The sequence below is a fragment of the Ipomoea nil genome, unplaced genomic scaffold (genome assembly GCF_001879475.1).
Source record: "Ipomoea nil cultivar Tokyo-kokei standard unplaced genomic scaffold, Asagao_1.1 scaffold1421, whole genome shotgun sequence".
Lineage (NCBI taxonomy): Eukaryota > Viridiplantae > Streptophyta > Magnoliopsida > Solanales > Convolvulaceae > Ipomoea > Ipomoea nil.
The window spans coordinates 3,465,448-3,483,569 of NW_017617849.1; the positions used below are offsets into that span (position 1 = coordinate 3,465,448).

At 33.6% G+C, this 18,122-nt stretch overlaps 2 protein-coding genes and 1 long non-coding RNA gene across 5 annotated transcripts; 1 reads left to right on the forward strand and 2 right to left on the reverse strand.

The window, feature by feature from the left end:
* The first annotated feature begins 241 nt into the window (after nt 1-241).
* On the forward strand, nt 242-5,550 carry LOC109188265 (probable galacturonosyltransferase 15). Of its 2 annotated transcripts, none has more exons than XM_019338862.1 (7): nt 242-467; nt 564-906; nt 1,049-1,092; nt 2,413-2,586; nt 3,864-4,445; nt 4,535-4,837; nt 4,981-5,550. In XM_019338862.1, exons 2-7 carry the CDS (start codon nt 660-662, stop codon nt 5,281-5,283), a joined length of 1,653 nt encoding a protein of 550 aa, XP_019194407.1. In that variant the 5' UTR covers nt 242-467; nt 564-659; the 3' UTR covers nt 5,284-5,550. The 2 variants fall into 2 exon arrangements, with proteins under 2 accessions (XP_019194407.1, XP_019194408.1); XM_019338863.1 differs by having other exon boundaries at nt 294-467; nt 545-906.
* On the reverse strand, nt 1,453-1,870 carry LOC109188267. The gene is made up of 2 exons (XR_002055375.1): nt 1,526-1,870; nt 1,453-1,482 (listed from the first exon to the last, which is right to left on the reverse strand). It is a non-coding gene; the product is annotated as an uncharacterized LOC109188267 (long non-coding RNA).
* Nucleotides 5,551-5,658: 108 nt separating the features above from the next.
* On the reverse strand, nt 5,659-13,713 carry LOC109188266 (floral homeotic protein AGAMOUS). Of its 2 annotated transcripts, none has more exons than XM_019338864.1 (9): nt 13,508-13,713; nt 12,887-13,170; nt 7,458-7,539; nt 6,941-7,002; nt 6,769-6,868; nt 6,577-6,618; nt 6,388-6,429; nt 6,082-6,251; nt 5,659-5,969 (listed from the first exon to the last, which is right to left on the reverse strand). In XM_019338864.1, the coding sequence occupies exons 2-9, from the start codon at nt 13,117-13,119 to the stop codon at nt 5,966-5,968; spliced, it is 735 nt and encodes a 244-aa protein (XP_019194409.1). In that variant the 5' UTR covers nt 13,120-13,170; nt 13,508-13,713; the 3' UTR covers nt 5,659-5,965. The 2 variants fall into 2 exon arrangements, with proteins under 2 accessions (XP_019194409.1, XP_019194411.1); XM_019338866.1 differs by having other exon boundaries at nt 13,414-13,508.
* Between the last annotated feature and the right edge of the window lie 4,409 nt (nt 13,714-18,122).

Consider the following 18,122-nt stretch of genomic DNA (forward strand, 5'->3'; position numbering starts at 1 on the left):
AATATATACTTAAATCATCCACCTGTATTTATATAAAAAAAAATGATATTATTTGGTGAATGATATTGGGTAATATATAACTCCGTATTTCATAACTATTATACGGAGTTATATATTATATTGGGTAATATATAACTCCGTATTTCATAATTAAAAAAAGAAAAAAAACGTGCCTATGACGACAGAATCTTAAAGTAATTCCAATCTAATTCCCGCGGCATTCAACGCGGCATTGGTTTTGGCTTTTCGGTTAATAGTTCTGCTATCCCACTCTTCTTCTCTCTCAAATTATATAAAATAAAAAGAGCCGTACAGTTAATAGCTTATTATTGCAGAACACAGAGTGCGTGATCACATTCTCTCTTTCAGAAACCAACATACATGTCCGCACATACTCTGTATATCGGCTTATGAATATATACAAAGCTCGATCTCGAGATTAAACTTCAAAAGTCGAATCTAAAGAGGTAGAGCTGTGATTTTCTGAGCTGTTTTTGATATGTATGTGTGAACTGAAATGTTTGTTCAATCTGGATTTATATAGTTATGCTGTGTATGTATAGGTGCAGATGCAGTGGACAGGGAAGAGTGAGCTTGGATCTGAAGGGAGAAGTGAAATGAGATGAGAGTTTCGTTGGGCGGAAATTGAGGATTCAGAGATGAAGTTTTACATATCGGCGACGGGGATTAAGAAAGTTACGATTTCGAATTCTCGTTCCGTTGAAGGCGGAGAAGTTTTCGCCGGCGGGATGAAGGCAAAAGGATCGCCCCGTATCGGTCGGCGGATATCTCACAAGACGGTGATGTTTCCGGCAATATTAACGCTTTGTTTGCTTTGTTCCTTTCTCTTCGTCAGAATCGCTTTTCTCTTCCTTGAATCTGCTGCCATTTGCTCCTCCTCTCTCGGTAACTTTGTTTCACTTTTATTTTTCATTTTTTACTTTGAACTTTTTTTTTTTTTTTTTTTTTTTTTACGGTGCGTCTGTGCCTTAAATTTCGCCATGCGGAATACGCAATAATAATAATATTTTTTTTAATCAATTTGCAGGTTGTCTTGGATGGAGATTTTTCGGCGGGAGTGATTCGGCTCTGGTAATTAATTACCTTTCATATGACTAACTTAACCTAGTATACTACTGCATTATTAACGCCATATTGATTCATTTAAGTGCATTAGTGATCATGCTTCCTGTCTATTTCACCATTGAATAATTTTTTAAAATTCTCGTATTTTAAAATTTATTTTTCGCTATCATTAAATAATAAACTAATATAAAAAGTAAATATAAACAGCATAAATCAATGTAGCCATCACTCAAGTGGATAAGACTATAAGAGTGGATTAGAAGTTTTTATCCGAGTAAAACAAGCACGTGAAACTGCTTCGCTGCGAGCCTGCGATACTTGTATCACTCGGCAAGGGTGTCCACGTGGGGCACCTTGGGAATTTTGAGGCTCACAATCTACGTTCACATGTTGCAACTCTTTTTTTTTTTTTTTTTTTTTTTTTTTTTTGCGGACCAACTTTTTGTAGCGTAGTTGCATTTTACAGAACATACCAAGCTAGACTAGAAAATTCGATTTCAATATTTTTTTCTCATTAAGCTAATTATTAATTGCTCTATTTCACTTGGGGTAAGCTAGCATCGAATTGGGCTTTAAGATGCCTGCCGACAGCCCCAGTTTGATTCTCTTGGAAAGTAGACTTTTCGCATTTTAATAATAATGGACACCCATCATATGGAGACTATTAGAGATGAAAGAGTCAACAATCAACTTTAATTTTCAAATTCAAATCATTCTTGGCCTCAACTTGTGGAATTCTCTATGCTCTTAAATCATTTTTACTGCTCCAAGAAATGGTATAGTACGTAGCTTAGTAATTCTTTTCTTTTTCCTCTTTTTGATGTGGATGTGGGGTGTTAATAATAATAACTTATTCTTTATGTTACTTTTTTTTTTATCCTGCCTAAATTACAACACTAAGTCAACCAATACTTAATTTGATATTGGGTATGAATCTAGGATTTGAAATTTAAGTACAGTTTTTGAGTATTCAATCTTCATGGATGAGCTTAATCAGGAGCTGTCAATAATCAATCTCCACTAGCGAACCTTGCCAGTTGTATAGCAACCTAGCAATAAGTCACTAGATTTTTAGTCCAACTTGATCAGCTTTATCTCTAGAGCAAAAACACCAGGGCAACACTGAGAACGTACGGATTTGCATGAAGTCAAGAATTGGTCTAAATATAATGAGGATAATGCTTCCAACTGTGTAACCCACTTGAACGTGATAAAAGTTGGTTGGCCATTCTCATCTTTATGCTGTCAGACGTCATCATTAATTTAATTTAGTTCTTGTCTGTTCCTTTTCGTAATGATGTGTGTTTTGCCTAATGGATAAAAAAGCTCAGAGAAGAGCTGACGAGGGCATTGCTGGAGGTCACAAGCATTGATGGTGAGAATGGAATTGGGGGAATGGAGGGTTTAACTCCAGTTGCAGCCTCATTCAATGACCTTGTTAAGGAAATGACTTCAAATAGACATGATATCAAGACCTTTGCTTTCAAGGCTAAAGCTACGGTAACAAACTACTTTCACCACCATTCAAAAAAAAAAAAAAAAAAAACTACTTTCACCACCTGCACTGTGATTTTGTTGTTTACTTGGTTTTACTTCTGGGTTGTTTCCCTTTATTCATTTACAGTTAACTCTCTGCTTGACCCAATATATAACTTGCTTATAGCAATACATCTAGCTTGCTTATTGTCTTACATTAAAATATTTAATCAATATTTTCTAAATATATTGTACTGTTTTTGTATACAATTCTCACTGTAATATGGTAAGCAACATTTGAAGATATGAATCTTGAAATTGTGTTGCCACATTAAATGAGGGTGATGGTATGCTACTATTTGAAAGGCCATTGAATCAAATCTTAGCCACATATACCTGCTTGATATTGTTTGTGTTGCAGTGTAACTAAGGCCTTGGAAAAATGCTCTAAATAAATTTGTGGGACCATATTTGTTTTGGCATCTTTCAAATACAACTAGGACCAGTTTGTCCTCTCCTACTCCTATGATGAAATTTGTTTTCTTGGGAGCTCTCTGTACTCGTTTAGTAGGATAAATGCATCTTGCAGTGACAGACCAAAGTTTGTCTAAGTTTATCTTTCCTGAATGGCTGAATATACAGAAAGCTTAGCTCTGAACCTTTTACTCTTCCTGGAATTATGTAACTTGACTTTATTTAATGCTGTCATGATACTTCTTTGAACTTCGGATTCTTTATTACAGAGTATTATTATTATTATTATTATTATTATTAGTAGTAGTAGTACTAGTAGTAGTGTTGTTGTTGTTATAGACACAACTACTTGTTCTTTTACTTGTTGATTCCAGCTTTCAGACTTTCGAAGTACTTTTTTTTTTTTTTTTTGAAGGCACTTTTGAAGTACTTTTAAGAATTAAGATCTTTAGAAAGTATGTCATATTAATTAACAACTTTTTTAGTGCTTGATTCTTGTTTTGGACCATAGTTTCATTTTCAACTAAGCATTTAATGTAGCAATATACAGAGTACATTCTATTTTTGGACTTTTGGTATAAATCTGGGATGTCAATTTTATATAAGGTTTTTTTTGCATGCAGTTGCTACTCCACTAAACTGGTAATTTAACTGCCTTCTATTTCAAGGTGACTTGATATGTTAACTGGGTGCCTTCTGCACCTAGAAAATTGTCAGTGAACTATAAATTGTTGATTTGATTGTTACAGCACCATATATGATAAATTACTACTTATTAAAAGACAATTACTAACAATAATAACAGTGAATGCCTATTTTGCATTTAGATGTTGAAGATGGAACAGATGGTTCAATCAGCCAGGAAGCAGGAGTCCATTTACTGGCATTTCGCTTCTCATGGTGTACCCAAATGGATGCATTGTCTTTCTCTCAAGCTGGCTGAGGAATATGCAGTGAATGCTGTGGCACGATCTCGCTTACCTGCACCAGAATATGTTTCCCGCCTCACTGACCCTTCTTTCCAACACGTTGTTCTACTAACGGACAATGTGCTTGCTGCCTCTGTTGTAATCTCCTCTACCATCAAAAGCTCAATGACCCCAGAGAGGATGGTGTTTCATGTAGTGACTGATAAGAAAACATACACTGCTATGCATGCATGGTTTGCAATGAATTCCGTTAACTCAGCTGTTGTGGAAGTAAAAGGCCTGCACCAATATGATTGGCCTCATGATGTGAATATTGGGATTAAGCAGATGCTAGAGATTCATAACTTGATTTGGGGCCACAAATTTGATAGAGTCAAGGATGAAGTTGCTGCATTTGAAGATAAGCTTGACAAGGATCTAGATTATCAATGGCCAACCAGCATATCCCTTTTGAATCACCTCCGCATTTATATCCCTGAGGTAATTACTTAATTTCATCTGTTTTTCTGATAAAGGATGATCTTCAATGCTGTCCATTTAGTGAAGATTGATTAGTTACCCAATTTCAGCTCTTTCCAGATCTGAACAAGATTGTATTCTTGGATGATGATACTGTTGTTCAACATGACTTATCATCTCTGTGGGATTTAGACCTCAATGGCAAAATTGTTGGTGCAGTTTTTGATTCGTCGTGTGGATATGGATGTTGCCCTGGAAGAAAATATATGGACTATTTCAATTTCACAAACCCATTCATATCATCCAAGTTAAACTATGATCAGTGTGGATGGCTTTATGGAATGAACATCTTTGACCTCCAAGCATGGAGGAAGGCAAATATTACTGCAACTTATCATCAATGGCTTAAATATGTAAGTGCATTCAGTTCAGCCACAATCAATTGCTTTATTGACTGGCATTTCCAGCATTGCTCTGTGCACCACACTGAGGACCATAGATTGAGCAAAGCTTAAACCTTCACAATAAGTCTGGTTAATCTTTGTATGATTTGCAGAACCTCAACTCTGGTTTTGAATTATGGCGTCCTGGAGCACTTCCGCCTGCTTTAATAGCTTTTGAGGGTAAGGTGCAGCCAATTGATCCTTCATGGCATGTTGCTGAATTGGGTGATCGATTTCCACAAGTTGAAGAATCAGTGTTGAAAGCTGCAGCTGTAATACATTTCAGTGGACCAGCGAAGCCGTGGCTTGAGATTGCAGCCCCTAAGATACAAAGCTTGTGGAGCCGAAATGTAAATTTCTCAAATGAATTTGTCAGGGATTGCGGAATTGTGAGCGCAAGAGCAAAGAGGGCGTAAGTCTCTCCTCACTCGGAAAGAAGTTATCAGAGAAATAGTTTGAGTCAGGGGGAAGAAGGTATTGCCTTCAGTCTCTGCTTATACTACTGAGATTGTTTTCCTTGTCCATAAAATAGGGAATAGATGAAGGTAGCCCTATACAGTCTTGAAATCTGACTTTAACGACATCGATATATATAGCATATGTCATTATGAGTAAATAGAACACTATAATTCTGGTTCTTAGTCAACCAATATGGCAATATAATGCTTTAAATCATCGCTTCTTCCTTTTTATGCAAACAGCACCATACAGGACTAAAACATTAAGACATGTATTATGAGTTATTTTGTTTGTGATAGATAGGCGGTCCTTTCTGATTGATGCATCTAGAAGGTAGCAAAGGAAACAACACCATTGTATATATTAGCAGAGAGCTTTAGATGTCTGAACCACTGGAAGGATGGATCAAACAAGAATATTCTCTCTCTAAACCCGATTCAAATTCTTAAGCACAAACGGGCAAGCAGCTAATTAGAGCCCATTGCTGAACTGGAAATAACTTGTTCTTCTGATCTTAATGAACGATTTTACAAAACTATAAAAAAGCAGAAAAATAAACAAGGTGATGCATTCCCATGACAGAATAGATAGCAGACGTACAGATCGACCTGATTGCACTTAAGGTCTTTCCCAGGTCAGTTACCTGTTCCAAATTAAAGCATCATCAGCAGAAAGAAGAAAAAATCATCAAATCATTATATTGCCAATCATGCATCTTTGTTGAAGACAGTAAGAGAGCAAATTAAAACACGTACACGAGTTGAAGAGCTGTTTGGTCGTGGCGAGAGTAATGTTGATTAGGCTCGAGGAGAGTTAATGGAAGAAAGTTGTGAGCGTCGTAAGTCTGGGAAGTTGTCATAGTCTCCTGGTATTCAGATCCTGGCATCAGGTTCATTTGCTGTTGTGCTCTTTCAAACTCAGATATCTGCAATATCATTCATTTCACCTTGCATAAGCTTCTACAGTCAGTAAGTAGAACTACCTATCTAATCCGCGGTATGGTATAATATATTACATTCTGTACTAGAAAGTCTTTTTAAGGTCAAGAGATCGAATCAGACCTTTGCTCGCAGATACATGTTGGCATTTTGCAGTTCAATCTCCTGGAAGAAGTTGCACCAGTAGAGTTTGAAAAACTTATATATAGCAAGTGCAAGCTAAGGATGAAAGCAGGCATACATATATGATATATATGAACATTTTCATCCTTAATTAATTTGCAAGAAACAAGATAAACAATGAGTGCTTACCCTCTTTTGCATCAGCTCTATCTCAGAAAACAGCAACTCATTCTGGAAATACAAACCCAGACTTCAGAATCCTACTATATACATACTTATAACCCAGAACCTACTCAAGATCCATGAGGAAGTAAATCGAGTCTGCCTAGGTATTTAAATGTAATTCTAGTTTACTTAATCATTTAGGAGCGGAGTACACACCTTTTTGGAGCGGACTCTTCCAATGGCTTTCTCCACTTTCCCTTCCAGATTCTTGAGTTCCTTGTGGTTTAAAACGCCGAGCGACTCTCCAAGAATTTGCCTGCGAATCGCATTATTAGCAAGTGTGATTACTATTAGTACACTCTACTATATATTGATTTGGAGTACGTACTTGTTTGAAGTTTGTATCTCTCTTATTTGGCGCCGCAGTTTGGCTGATTCCTGCTGGTAAAACTGGCAATGCACAACGCAATATTATATATCTATACTATTACGTTCTTAATCTTCTTCACAGCAACAAAAGTAGGATACATTTGGCACAATATATAGTATACTGCAAGAAAGATTTAAACAAGCCCACTCTAATAGAGAAAGAATTGGATATTTATGTGTAGAATTAGTCCTATACAAAAGCTTGTGTACTTTGTAATGAGAATAGTACAATTATTGTGAAAGTCTGTAGTATTTTAATTTTAGCATTCAAAATACACAAATAAAATTCAAAACATCACATATAGTCGTCATATGGATAAGTCTGCTAATTGTATTAATAACAATATAACTCTATTCTTGCCAGTGTCACACCATATATATGTATATACTTCTAATGAACTTAACTGTCTATCATGATATTTTCCCAAAATTAAAGCTAATAATAATTTTAATATCTCCCTTCACATTCATGTTACCTGAGTGTTAGCTTCAGAAACAGATCCAGTATTTGTGGAATCAGAATGATGTTTCTTGTACCTGTCAATCGTTGCTCTAACACTGCAAAAAAATAAAATAAATCATTGGACCTAGATTAAGATCTCATTTACTACCGAATATATGAAATTTTATCAGAATATACATGAGGAAAAAAATGTTAAGAATATTTTCGTATGTCTTATTTACAGTTTTGGTGATCAATTTGAGTAAAATTTAACTTAAATATTGATTGATACATAAAAGTTTACCTATTTAAATTAGAAATTAGATATTACAAATTTTATGTTAAAGTATTATTTATTTCAAATATTATATTTAAAATTTTTGAAGAAATTATTATGTTACGAAGCGAATTAGAGGTGTAAATAATAAAAGTGTAAAATAAAAGTAAAAACCCTAGGATTGGTAGGGTGCAACCAACTACTACTGGTAATTGTTAATCAGTTATAGAGCAATTTTTACGCCCTTCGGTATACGGTGATGGGGAGCATCCCCTCCCCTCTCTCCCACATATATGGTAAGGAAGTCCTTGAACAATTTCTTGAAAACTCTCAAAAACTTTTTCAACATATATATTTCTTCAAAACTTTCAAAAATGTTTAAAGACTATTTTTGTACTTAAAAACTTTTGGAAACTAGTTTTTTCATATGAAGAAATACATTTTAGAAATCTAAATAAAACTATTTCAGGAACTTACTTGAAAAAAAAGAAAAAGAAAAAAAAACTTATTTCTAATAAAGTGTCATCTCCCTTATCTCATTTCCAATTTGTCATGTTCTTGCTACCTGACTAAATAATAAATAATTTCATACATGTAACCTTAATATGTCAAAACTTATTAACATATGTTATGCACAAAATTAATTGGTCATCATTTCTAATGCCATATTTAGAGATGTATGTGAAAGTTGTGTAAAAGTGGTGGAATGGAGTGTGTGTGAGAGGGTATCCTCACATCGGATATCGTCTCAATGAGTGGACCTATTGAGAGTTGAATAGTAGGTGGTTAATCACAAGAGTGTAGAGTGTTTGGAAGTTAGTTCAAAGGAATAAATGTTATTCATGTGATAAGAACAAAATAAAGGAAATGACAATCAAATTGTAATGAAAGATCAAGCAACAATTAACAATCAATAATAAAACTAAGGGCTTGGACTAGGTCATTTGAGTGTAGATTATGATATAGTGTATCATTGGTTAGAGCTCATGTAATGCATTGACAATGGAACTAGGGAGATGTTACTAGGTGCCAACGCCACTCTCGTGGTCGTTGGACTCTCAATTAACTTCAAGTCACACTCTCGTTGTGACTTAAGGCCATTGAAACATTTTATCAAACGTGTGGTCTTCGCATCTCCTTCATTCCAACCCCATTTTCTCAAAGGTGAGTTGGATTAGTGAGAGGTGTGGATATGGTATTGTTCTATTATCGTAGTGACAACACCTTTTCCATGTACCTCTTGCATACTTCGACCACAACCATACAAAAGTCAGTACAAACCACCAAAATCACAACTAGAGTCATAATCAAGTCATTACACTAGCTCATAGCTCAATTTAATCACATAATATCAATCACAAAAAATGACTTAATCCAATCTCAAAATGAATCTAGCTAAGCATGGATTGAAATGTAAATGAAAGCTTCAATTAAAACAAGAGATATTGCAATCACAATTGAAAGAAGAAATTGCAAAGAAAAAAACAACAAGAAAGACTTACCTTAATTAAGAACTATGGAAATAAAATATAAAAATTGCAAGATGAAATATGAAATTGTTTTTCAAATCTTCTTTCAAAATTGAATTGGTTATATAAATGAAACTAGAAGAATAGTCCAGGTTTATTTATCTACTCATTAAAGTCGTCATCACGATGAGATGCACAAGAGTTTCTTTCAACTTAAGTACAAGCTTGACTCATCATCACGAAACACAATATAATTCAACTAATAAACTGAACACTTTATTACTTACTATTAACGAAATTCATAATTTAAAAGTTTAAATTCTTATTATATAATTATAATATAATGCTGGCTAATCAAAATTCTAACTAAAATTTAAACCCTATAGTATATATAAAGTTATAAACTGAATTACTCCGTAATAAAAATTATAATCCAAAGAGAGCTTGCAGAAAAAATTAGACTTCATGTGGGTCAAATTGATAGACAAAAGAAGTTGATGGGGTTTACTGAAATTATTCGCAATCATCACAGCCCCCTTTTCTCAAATAATATTATAATATCCGTATCTCAGGGCCTATTCGCTCAAATTTGTTTGTTTGCTTCGCCAGTCAAATCTCGTCGTCGATTAAATGCGAGCTTCATCGGTCTGCATAAGTAACAGAGCAACCTTAATTTCGTCGAGGCAGTGATTGGCTGCTCACAGCCACGCTGGCACAAGATCCGACAATATGATTGGCTGCATACATCCCTATCCCCAGATTCCGCCACGTGTAAACACAGCGATTTACCCCCGGGTAATATTCAAAAGAAACCCCTTTTACCCACCTTGTTCGGATCCAAAATCCCAATATTGCTTTCATAGTTTCAGTTCTCATTGCTGCATCCTCTACACCCTGCCCTATGCATAGAAAGACTTCACACATAAAGTGCAACAAACCCCATTGGTTCCTTTTTGTTGTCCGTACGTACCCTTAGCTTTGTTTGTTTCAATCCCCCCACACCCATCCTTTCTTTCAAAAGGTTAATCTTCAACCCCAAAGACCCCCACACCCGATTCGATAGAGTATTTAGGAGAATGTAAATTTCACTCACGAATACCAATGTCCACAATAGATTTGTTCACTTTAAGCATAATCCCTACATCACTGTTGTTGAGATTCAAAATTTGGTATCTTCTCTCAAATACTGCCTATTGAACTAGTAAACTTTGGACATAATTCTCACACCCATCCCTATGTATTGTGTATGCATGTGTGAGAGTTTCTCATGTCTCTTGGGTTCGATCTAACCCAAGTTTTTGTATTAATGCTTATACTGTGGATCAAGGTTTGCGTAGTAAAATGAACATTTAATATATATTTATTTTTAGTATAATGCCGATTTATTTTTACTGTACTATATGTGTATTTTGACTTATTACAATGCCCTAAAAATAATCTACCATGTACTGAAAATGAACATGTATCACATTACAATGTAAACCTCAAGAATACGATATAATTTGCCATTGAAGTATATCAAGTCATTGTGATTCAGCTTAATTATTCAATGTCTCAAGTCGCAATCACTTACAATGTTAAAATCATCTAGATCTAAACGCCTAATCAGGATCACTACTAAAAGATCAAGACAATTTAGGTGTTTCAACCTCAATACAATCTGTTACAACTTTCTTTGGCATCTATTCCAAGACAAACTAAATACAACACTCCATTGACTGTCATATTTACATGACTAGATTATATTGTCTTGATTGTAACTACTAAGTTTTTTTCTTTTTTTGTTTTTGTTTTACATGTATAAATACTTTATCTTTGTACTGAAAAAGGGATCTTAATTTCCTTTACAAGCTATAATTCATACCCCAAATTTTTTGATAATTTATGCTAGGATTACCCCGGTGAATAAAACACTAACCATATATATATGTATTCCCATAATATGTAAGACATATATTATTATAAAGATTCAAATTTAATCAATCACAAATTAGCTAGACAAGTTATTAGATGATTTAGATCGACCAAATAAAGACCATCTATGCATGGTGGTTATAGAGTACATATACACATACAAATATGCATACACATATATATGCAGCAGTGAAGTTTAATTGATTTTTTTACTATAGGTCATGTTTGGTAAATTAGTTAGTATATCAGTCAATTTTAGTTTGTTTGACCACTATTAGCTGTTTGACTTGATTAAACAACCAATATAGGTGTTTGATTAATTACCTTTTTGTAAAATCTTATTGCTCCAAAACACTAAAATTCAAAAAGCTACTCAACTTTTTCGATTAGCTTTTTGAGAAAGTCATTTTGTATGTATTTAGATATTTTACCAAACATCTTCTTTTTTTTTTTGGTATACCCAAGGTTTCCACTGTCGGACACAGTGACTAATCACCTCGCTAGATTGTAGGCACCTCTTTTAGGTGGGATAACTGGCCTGAAGATCTAAGGCTGCTCCATACCCAAAGCCAAGAATCGAATCCTTGGCTTTTGGTTAAGGATGAATGGTTCCTTCCACTCAACCATACCCCGATGTTATTAAACATCTTTCTACGTACAATCAGCTAATACTATCAACTAGTCAAAACCACTAACCCAATCAGCTAACAGTTATTTACGAAACATCTTCATAGTTTGATCTCTAAGTAGATATATTTTTGAAGCATGCATCACGTACGGAGTCAAAATTGAGGAAGGAGTTACTTGGGAGAAATGAGAGAAGGGAAGTAGAGAATGGCCGGATAAAAAATTTCACCTTTGCGATAAAACTTAATTGAACTGAAATAACTGAATGATAATGAAAAATCACGTCTGTGACGTGACCAGAGATTCTTGTCTGAGTGATACATATGCCTGATTTGATCTCAGTTGTCATCCTATACATTAAAACCCTAACTAAACATATATACCACCATAATTACCCTCCTTTCCATTTACTAATAATAATTTAATTGTACTTTAAAAAAAGTCTTCAGTTTCAAATTGATCCTAAACTATCTTATATTATTGAGTCAATTGCCAGTTTCAACTTAATCTCGCAAAATCTTATATTATTGAGCTAGCTAATTAATTGTGAAGTTAAATTAGAAGTTTGAAGTATGGTGGCATAATCATGTAGGGGCAGAATGGGCAAGAAGGTGAAGAAAAGAAAATTGGAGATGCTAACAAAAAAAGAACCCTAATTTAGCACTGACACGTTTGAAAGTGGGGAGTTGTTGAAGGTGATGAGATTTAAGTTATACCCTTTTGGAACCCTAATCTCGAACCTGATAGGCTATTCCTTGTGTGATCTCTGAGCTGACATGTAGGTTCCCAGAGGAAGAAGACAAACAACAAAGAAATGAAAGCATATGACATCTGAAAGAGAGAGAGTGGGAAAAGAATTGATAGGAGAGATACAATCATACAAAGGGAAGGTGTGATTCTTTCAAGAACTCTCTCATTTCCTTGACCTTACCTTATAACAGATCTGAATTTAAAATACATAAGAGAGGTAGGTTTATGAGAGAGATGAACAGTACAGAAATAAGAGGGTGAGAGAACGGAATCTGAAAATCTAATGTAAAAGCTAGAAACAGAGATGAGAAAATCCATGGAATAATGTAGTTGCAGTCCGGTCCTTACACCATTATATTGAAGCTAAAACTTGAAATTAAGATGGAAGTGATAATGAAGGAGAGATCGAGAGAGAGAGATACGGACCTGTTATTAGCATATTCATAAAGACGGCCGCGAGTGGAGAAGACGATGAGAGCAACCTCAGCATCACAAAGCACAGACAACTCATAAGCCTTCTTGAGAAGGCCATTACGGCGCTTGCAGAAGGTGACTTGTCGATTGGTGGTGTTCTCTATCCGCTTGATTTCAATCTTTCCCCTTCCAGATTTCCTGTGAGACGACTCCTCCTCCTCCAATGCTTGATTCGGAAATTCCATGGATCTGATCTGATCTTCACTTACTTAAACCTGGCCTCCTATTAATTAAAGCTGAAATAAGCAAAACAATATGGTTAGAGAGGGGATAAGATTTCAAGCCTCAATTGGGGAATACTAACAGTAGTAGTGAACCCCAAGTATATTTTTGGTGCAACCGAAACCAGCTAAACAAGATTTTCAGTTACGACTTGTTTATGTATATATATATATATATACATGCGAATGAAAGAATTAATCAAATCAATTTCTATTCCTTTCTTTTTCATTCCCAGGCCATATGATATGATCACTCACCCTAGCTAACCACCCAGGACAAATTTCTTAGCATCTTCTTGCCTCTTCTTTTCAATAAAATAAAATAAAATAAATTAATAATAATAATAATCACCTCCACCGCCTCTCTATGCTAGCTAGCTAGCTGTATGTTGGGTGTTAACAGGGATTGGAGGAGCTAAGGGTTGCAGAAAATGGAAGTCAGTTGGAGAAAGAAGAAGGTATATATTTATAGATGCAAGAAATAGACCTTCCAACAACAATCCTTTATATCTTTACTTTGTATCTCTACATACTCTCTCTCTCTCTCTCTCTCTCTCTCTATCTATATATACACACAAAATACCATTCCATCTTTTATGTATCTGTATGTTATAGCTCACAATTTAAAAATGGACTTTCATCAGAATCCATTTTCTCAGGTATGGATAAAAGGGAATTGAATGGTCTGGCCTGGGGAAAAAGGTAATTGGAGACTCACTTTTTTTTTTTTTTTTTTGGTTCAACATGATAGGTGACAGCAGGAATATAATTATGAATTTAATTTATGAATCAACCAATACTGTACTGCAATAATAATCCATCTATATAAAAATTCTTTTGTTAATTAGATTAAACACTCTTAAATAAAGAATTTAATATTCAAGGTTAGCAAAAATCGATAGGCGTTCCTCTGACGTCCGGGTGTTTTTTTTTTTTTCTTTTCTACTTTAAAGATTTTTAAAAATATATATTTAAGACTTGATAATTTTAACAAAGTTAATACTTTAAGAGTAGGTACTAAAATATTAAATATTAACCTAAAAAACATATAGAATTGTAAATTGTATAAAGATTTAAAAAATCAAAACACAACACAAAGTCACAACTCACAAAGTATTAATATTAGAGTACTTGATTTTAATTTTTTATTACATTTTTTTTGTTTGCGACCGATTTGGACAATTTAGGATTATTTCACTAAAAAGGACTTCGGTTTGAGTGAAATAATCCATTTAAAAAATACGAAAAAAATAACTAACTGGTTGCCTAAACGCTTGCCTAGGCCGCCTAATCAGTCGACGTCTAGGCCGCCAAAAACGGCAATTTTGCTAAAATTCTAAGTGGCGGCCACTACTTAGCGCCTAGACGCGATTTTTGCAACATTGTTAATATGTAAGAATCAAAACTTAGATTACACGGTCTTCATGGATTAAAAAGAATTCACTATAATCTTTCACCAATTGCAATATATTAATTTTTAAAAACAAATAGTGGAGTCAACCAATTCACATATATATCTAGTGAAATTTTTTGATGAAATTTTTTTTATCCCCGTAGGCTATGGTCATGTTTGGTAAATAGCTGTTAGCTGATTGGGTTAATTAAAGAGTATAACTAGTTGATAACATTAGCTGATTGTAGGAAGGTGTTTGGTAAATTTGGTAAAATTAGCTATTAGATGATAGCTATTTGGTATAATTTCTTTTCTAAAAAAAGCTAATTGAAAAAGTTGGTTTGAGTAGCTTTTTGAATTTTAGCATTTTAGAGTACAAAAACAAATTAACCAAATACTTATATTAATTTTTAAATCAAGTCAAATAACTAATAGTGGTCAAATAAATCAAAATTGACCTATAAGCTAACTATTTTACCAATTAGAGCCTACAGCTTTATGACCTTTATCCTTTAACCAATTAGCTAAAATTCATTGACTTTGGAAAGTGACTATTAAGTGGGATTAAAAGAAAAATAGAACTTTGACTACCACAAGTTCTGTATGCATGGTATACTGTGGGAAGAGATCTTTGGTGTTCTGACGTCTCGTATTGTTATTTATTTATTTGAAGCTAGAATTTGCTTTTGGGTCTTTCCATCTTTTTTAATTTAGGTTAACCTGATAAGTTCAAGTATTTTTAATTTATAGTATATTTGAGATTTAGGTTTGTGATGAAAGCTGATATTTTACCCATGGTTGAAAACTTTTTCACCTTCCCTCCTATATTGGAACTGATGAAAAGATTATTATTTAAAAAAAAAAAAAAAAAAAAGTGCAACTTACCCCAGCCAGAGAAAAAAAAAAATTATCTGTGTGTAAATATAATAATAATAATTATTGAATATAATTGATGTATGGGAAGTGGGAATTGAAGAGATGACGCAAATGAAGAAGAGTAGCATGTGATGTAGTTGTCAACTTCTCCTTTACCTCCCATAACTCACTTCATTTATGGTAAGCCTACAACTACTTCATCATACACTTTTAGTTCCCATCTCTCCGTTTTGGCCCATCTCTTGCGTGGTATGGGATCCATCTTTTTACTTTTACTCTCTTTCTTTTTTACTTCCCAAAACTTTCCCACTATAAAATTTACAATTTGTATAACATTTAGACATTTTTTTCTTTATAAAGATGGAGAGAAATTTAAACTCCTAAAAGATCAATCTTAGTGATTATCCACGTTGACCCTTCTGGCTCTCGACACTCTCATCTTGTCATCAATCAAGATAGTATGGATGGGTGCTGGAGAATGGTCAAAAACCAGAGTGCTTTTCTCATGTGATAGGGCAAACTTGGACATAGTATCATTGCGATAATTTGAATCAAATGTAAGTGAATAATTTTTTTTTTAAAAAAAGTTAAGTAATCTCACTAGTTGGTAAGATTTGATTTGGAGTAGTAGGCAAATGTGAATAACCAATGCGCCTCATCATGTAATATGGACTAAAAATGATTGTATTATTAATTATGCATAATAAACATAATACGTCACCTTATGGAAAATATATAAATATAATCCAAATTAAAGTAGATTGTGAAATAAAATTATACGGAGTAATGGAAAATGGATCATTTGACCACGTCTAGTGGAATCATAATTATTACTCATCCTACGCCATAGGTTTCCTCAAATAGAAAGGTTGAAGAGCAGCCTAGGAAGAGCAGCCTTGAAGTTGTTATCACTTTTTGTTGCTACAAACACTAAAAAAAAAAAGTTTTTAAGCCTTATATCTTTTACTATATATTTTACTATTACTATATATTTTTAGTTTCTAAGTTTGTAACAAGGTGTACCATTTTTCTTCCTAAAACAAAGTTGGACATTTTCAAAATCAATACAAAACTCAAGTTTCTCTTAGCTAGCTAGCTAGCTTGTTCTTTTTATTTGTTAAAGAAATTAACTGCTCCCTTCTAGTCAAAAGTAAATTTTAAAATAAGTACTAGTCGTCTCCTCTAAGTTTGGATGTATTCATGTATATAGTTGTTTTTTTTTTTTTTTTTTAAACTAATTCCACTAGAGGTACATTGTCTTTAGTGGCAATTCTAAATTTAGTCCCACACTATCGTTTTTGCTATTTTACATTCTAGATTATTATTTTTTGGACACTTTTAGTCATTTTCATGACTTTTCATATTTTTAGTAAGGGCATTTTTGTCTCTTCATATTTTTCTTTTGCTATTTTTCTGATTTCAACCGGTTTAATTGATTTAGGACTTTACTAAAATCCAGTTGAAAAATATGATTATTAAAAATCAGAGGTTACATAAAGTTCTAAACCAACTAAACCGATTGAAACTGGAAAAATAACAAAAGAAAAATATGAAAAGACAAAAATGTCCTTATTAAAAATAGAAAAAGTGTTGAGAATGATTAAAAGTGTCCAAAAAATAATAGTCTAGGATGTTAAATGACAAAAGCGATCATCTAAGACTAAATTCAAAATTGTTACTAAAGATAAGGGACCTATGACGGGATTAACTTTTTTTTTTTTTAATCTTTAATGGAAGGAATTTAATATGAACTTTTTATAGAGAAAATGATTATTTTAATACTTCAATTATTATTGTGGTGTAGCTTTAATTAGTCACTCAACTTTTCGTCATGTGGGGTCCTTGTAATTTTTAAGAAATATTCACCTCAAGAACCAAATAAGTTCAAAACCTAGTGTCTAAATATGCATGGTAAATTATTGACTAACTAAATCTACACCACATTTACAATTGGAAAACTAATAAAAGTGTGATTTAATAAACTTTTATTTGTAATTATTATTTGATAGATAAAACGAAACGAATATGATTGGTCCAAACACGACCCAACCCAAAAATAAGAAAAGGAGGTGCCCAAAAGAAGTTCTCAACTAGATTCCGGGCCGCCAACAGGGACCATACTCAGAAAAAAGTCAGCAAATTTAGAACGCGATGAAGGTGACCGCATTGAGAGATAATGTCAAATACATACTTATAGGGAAAGTTATTCAGTCTAAGATGTAATTTTGACAAGTAATGATGATGTACTAGGACTAATGATGGCCCCCTCAAAATCAACTTCTTAATTAACGTAATGAAACTAGTATATATAAATACCCTCTTATTTAATGAGAAAGAGGGAGGAGAATTCACACTTGAGAGTTGTATAGCAAGTTCTTGACCAGATAATACTTACTCCGTATCTTTCAACACCATTTTGACTGAAAGTTCCAATCAACTCATGAAAACTCTGGCTTAGACAAATAACACATCTCCCTTCATTTCCATATTTTCTTGCTTGTTCTCCTTACCCTCCACTCAATTATATATATTTGTGGCACTTGCTCTTCTGGGTGTTGATCATATCAACCAACACCTAGGTTGACCTAAACTCGTCACTATCTTATAAGCTCAGGAACTTTGGCAAGTGGATATTATAAAAACATTTACGGTGTGTTTGGTTCATGGGTTTACACACAATAATAAATGAGAATTAAAA

Bases quoted from the DNA above. Each gene is read 5' to 3' on its own strand.
- LOC109188265 (XM_019338862.1), top strand. From the start codon at position 660: ATGAAGTTTTACATATCGGCGACGGGGATTAAGAAAGTTACGATTTCG. The intron at 907-1,048 runs GTAACTTTGTTT...ATCAATTTGCAG, and splicing joins CATTTGCTCCTCCTCTCTCG to GTTGTCTTGGATGGAGATTT. The intron at 1,093-2,412 runs GTAATTAATTAC...TGGATAAAAAAG, and splicing joins GCGGGAGTGATTCGGCTCTG to CTCAGAGAAGAGCTGACGAG.
- LOC109188266 (XM_019338864.1), bottom strand. From the start codon at position 13,119: ATGGAATTTCCGAATCAAGCATTGGAGGAGGAGGAGTCGTCTCACAGG. The intron at 6,619-6,768 runs GTGTGTACTCCG...TTGTATTTCCAG, and splicing joins GAAGAGTCCGCTCCAAAAAG to AATGAGTTGCTGTTTTCTGA. The intron at 6,430-6,576 runs GTAAGCACTCAT...AACTTCTTCCAG, and splicing joins TAGAGCTGATGCAAAAGAGG to GAGATTGAACTGCAAAATGC.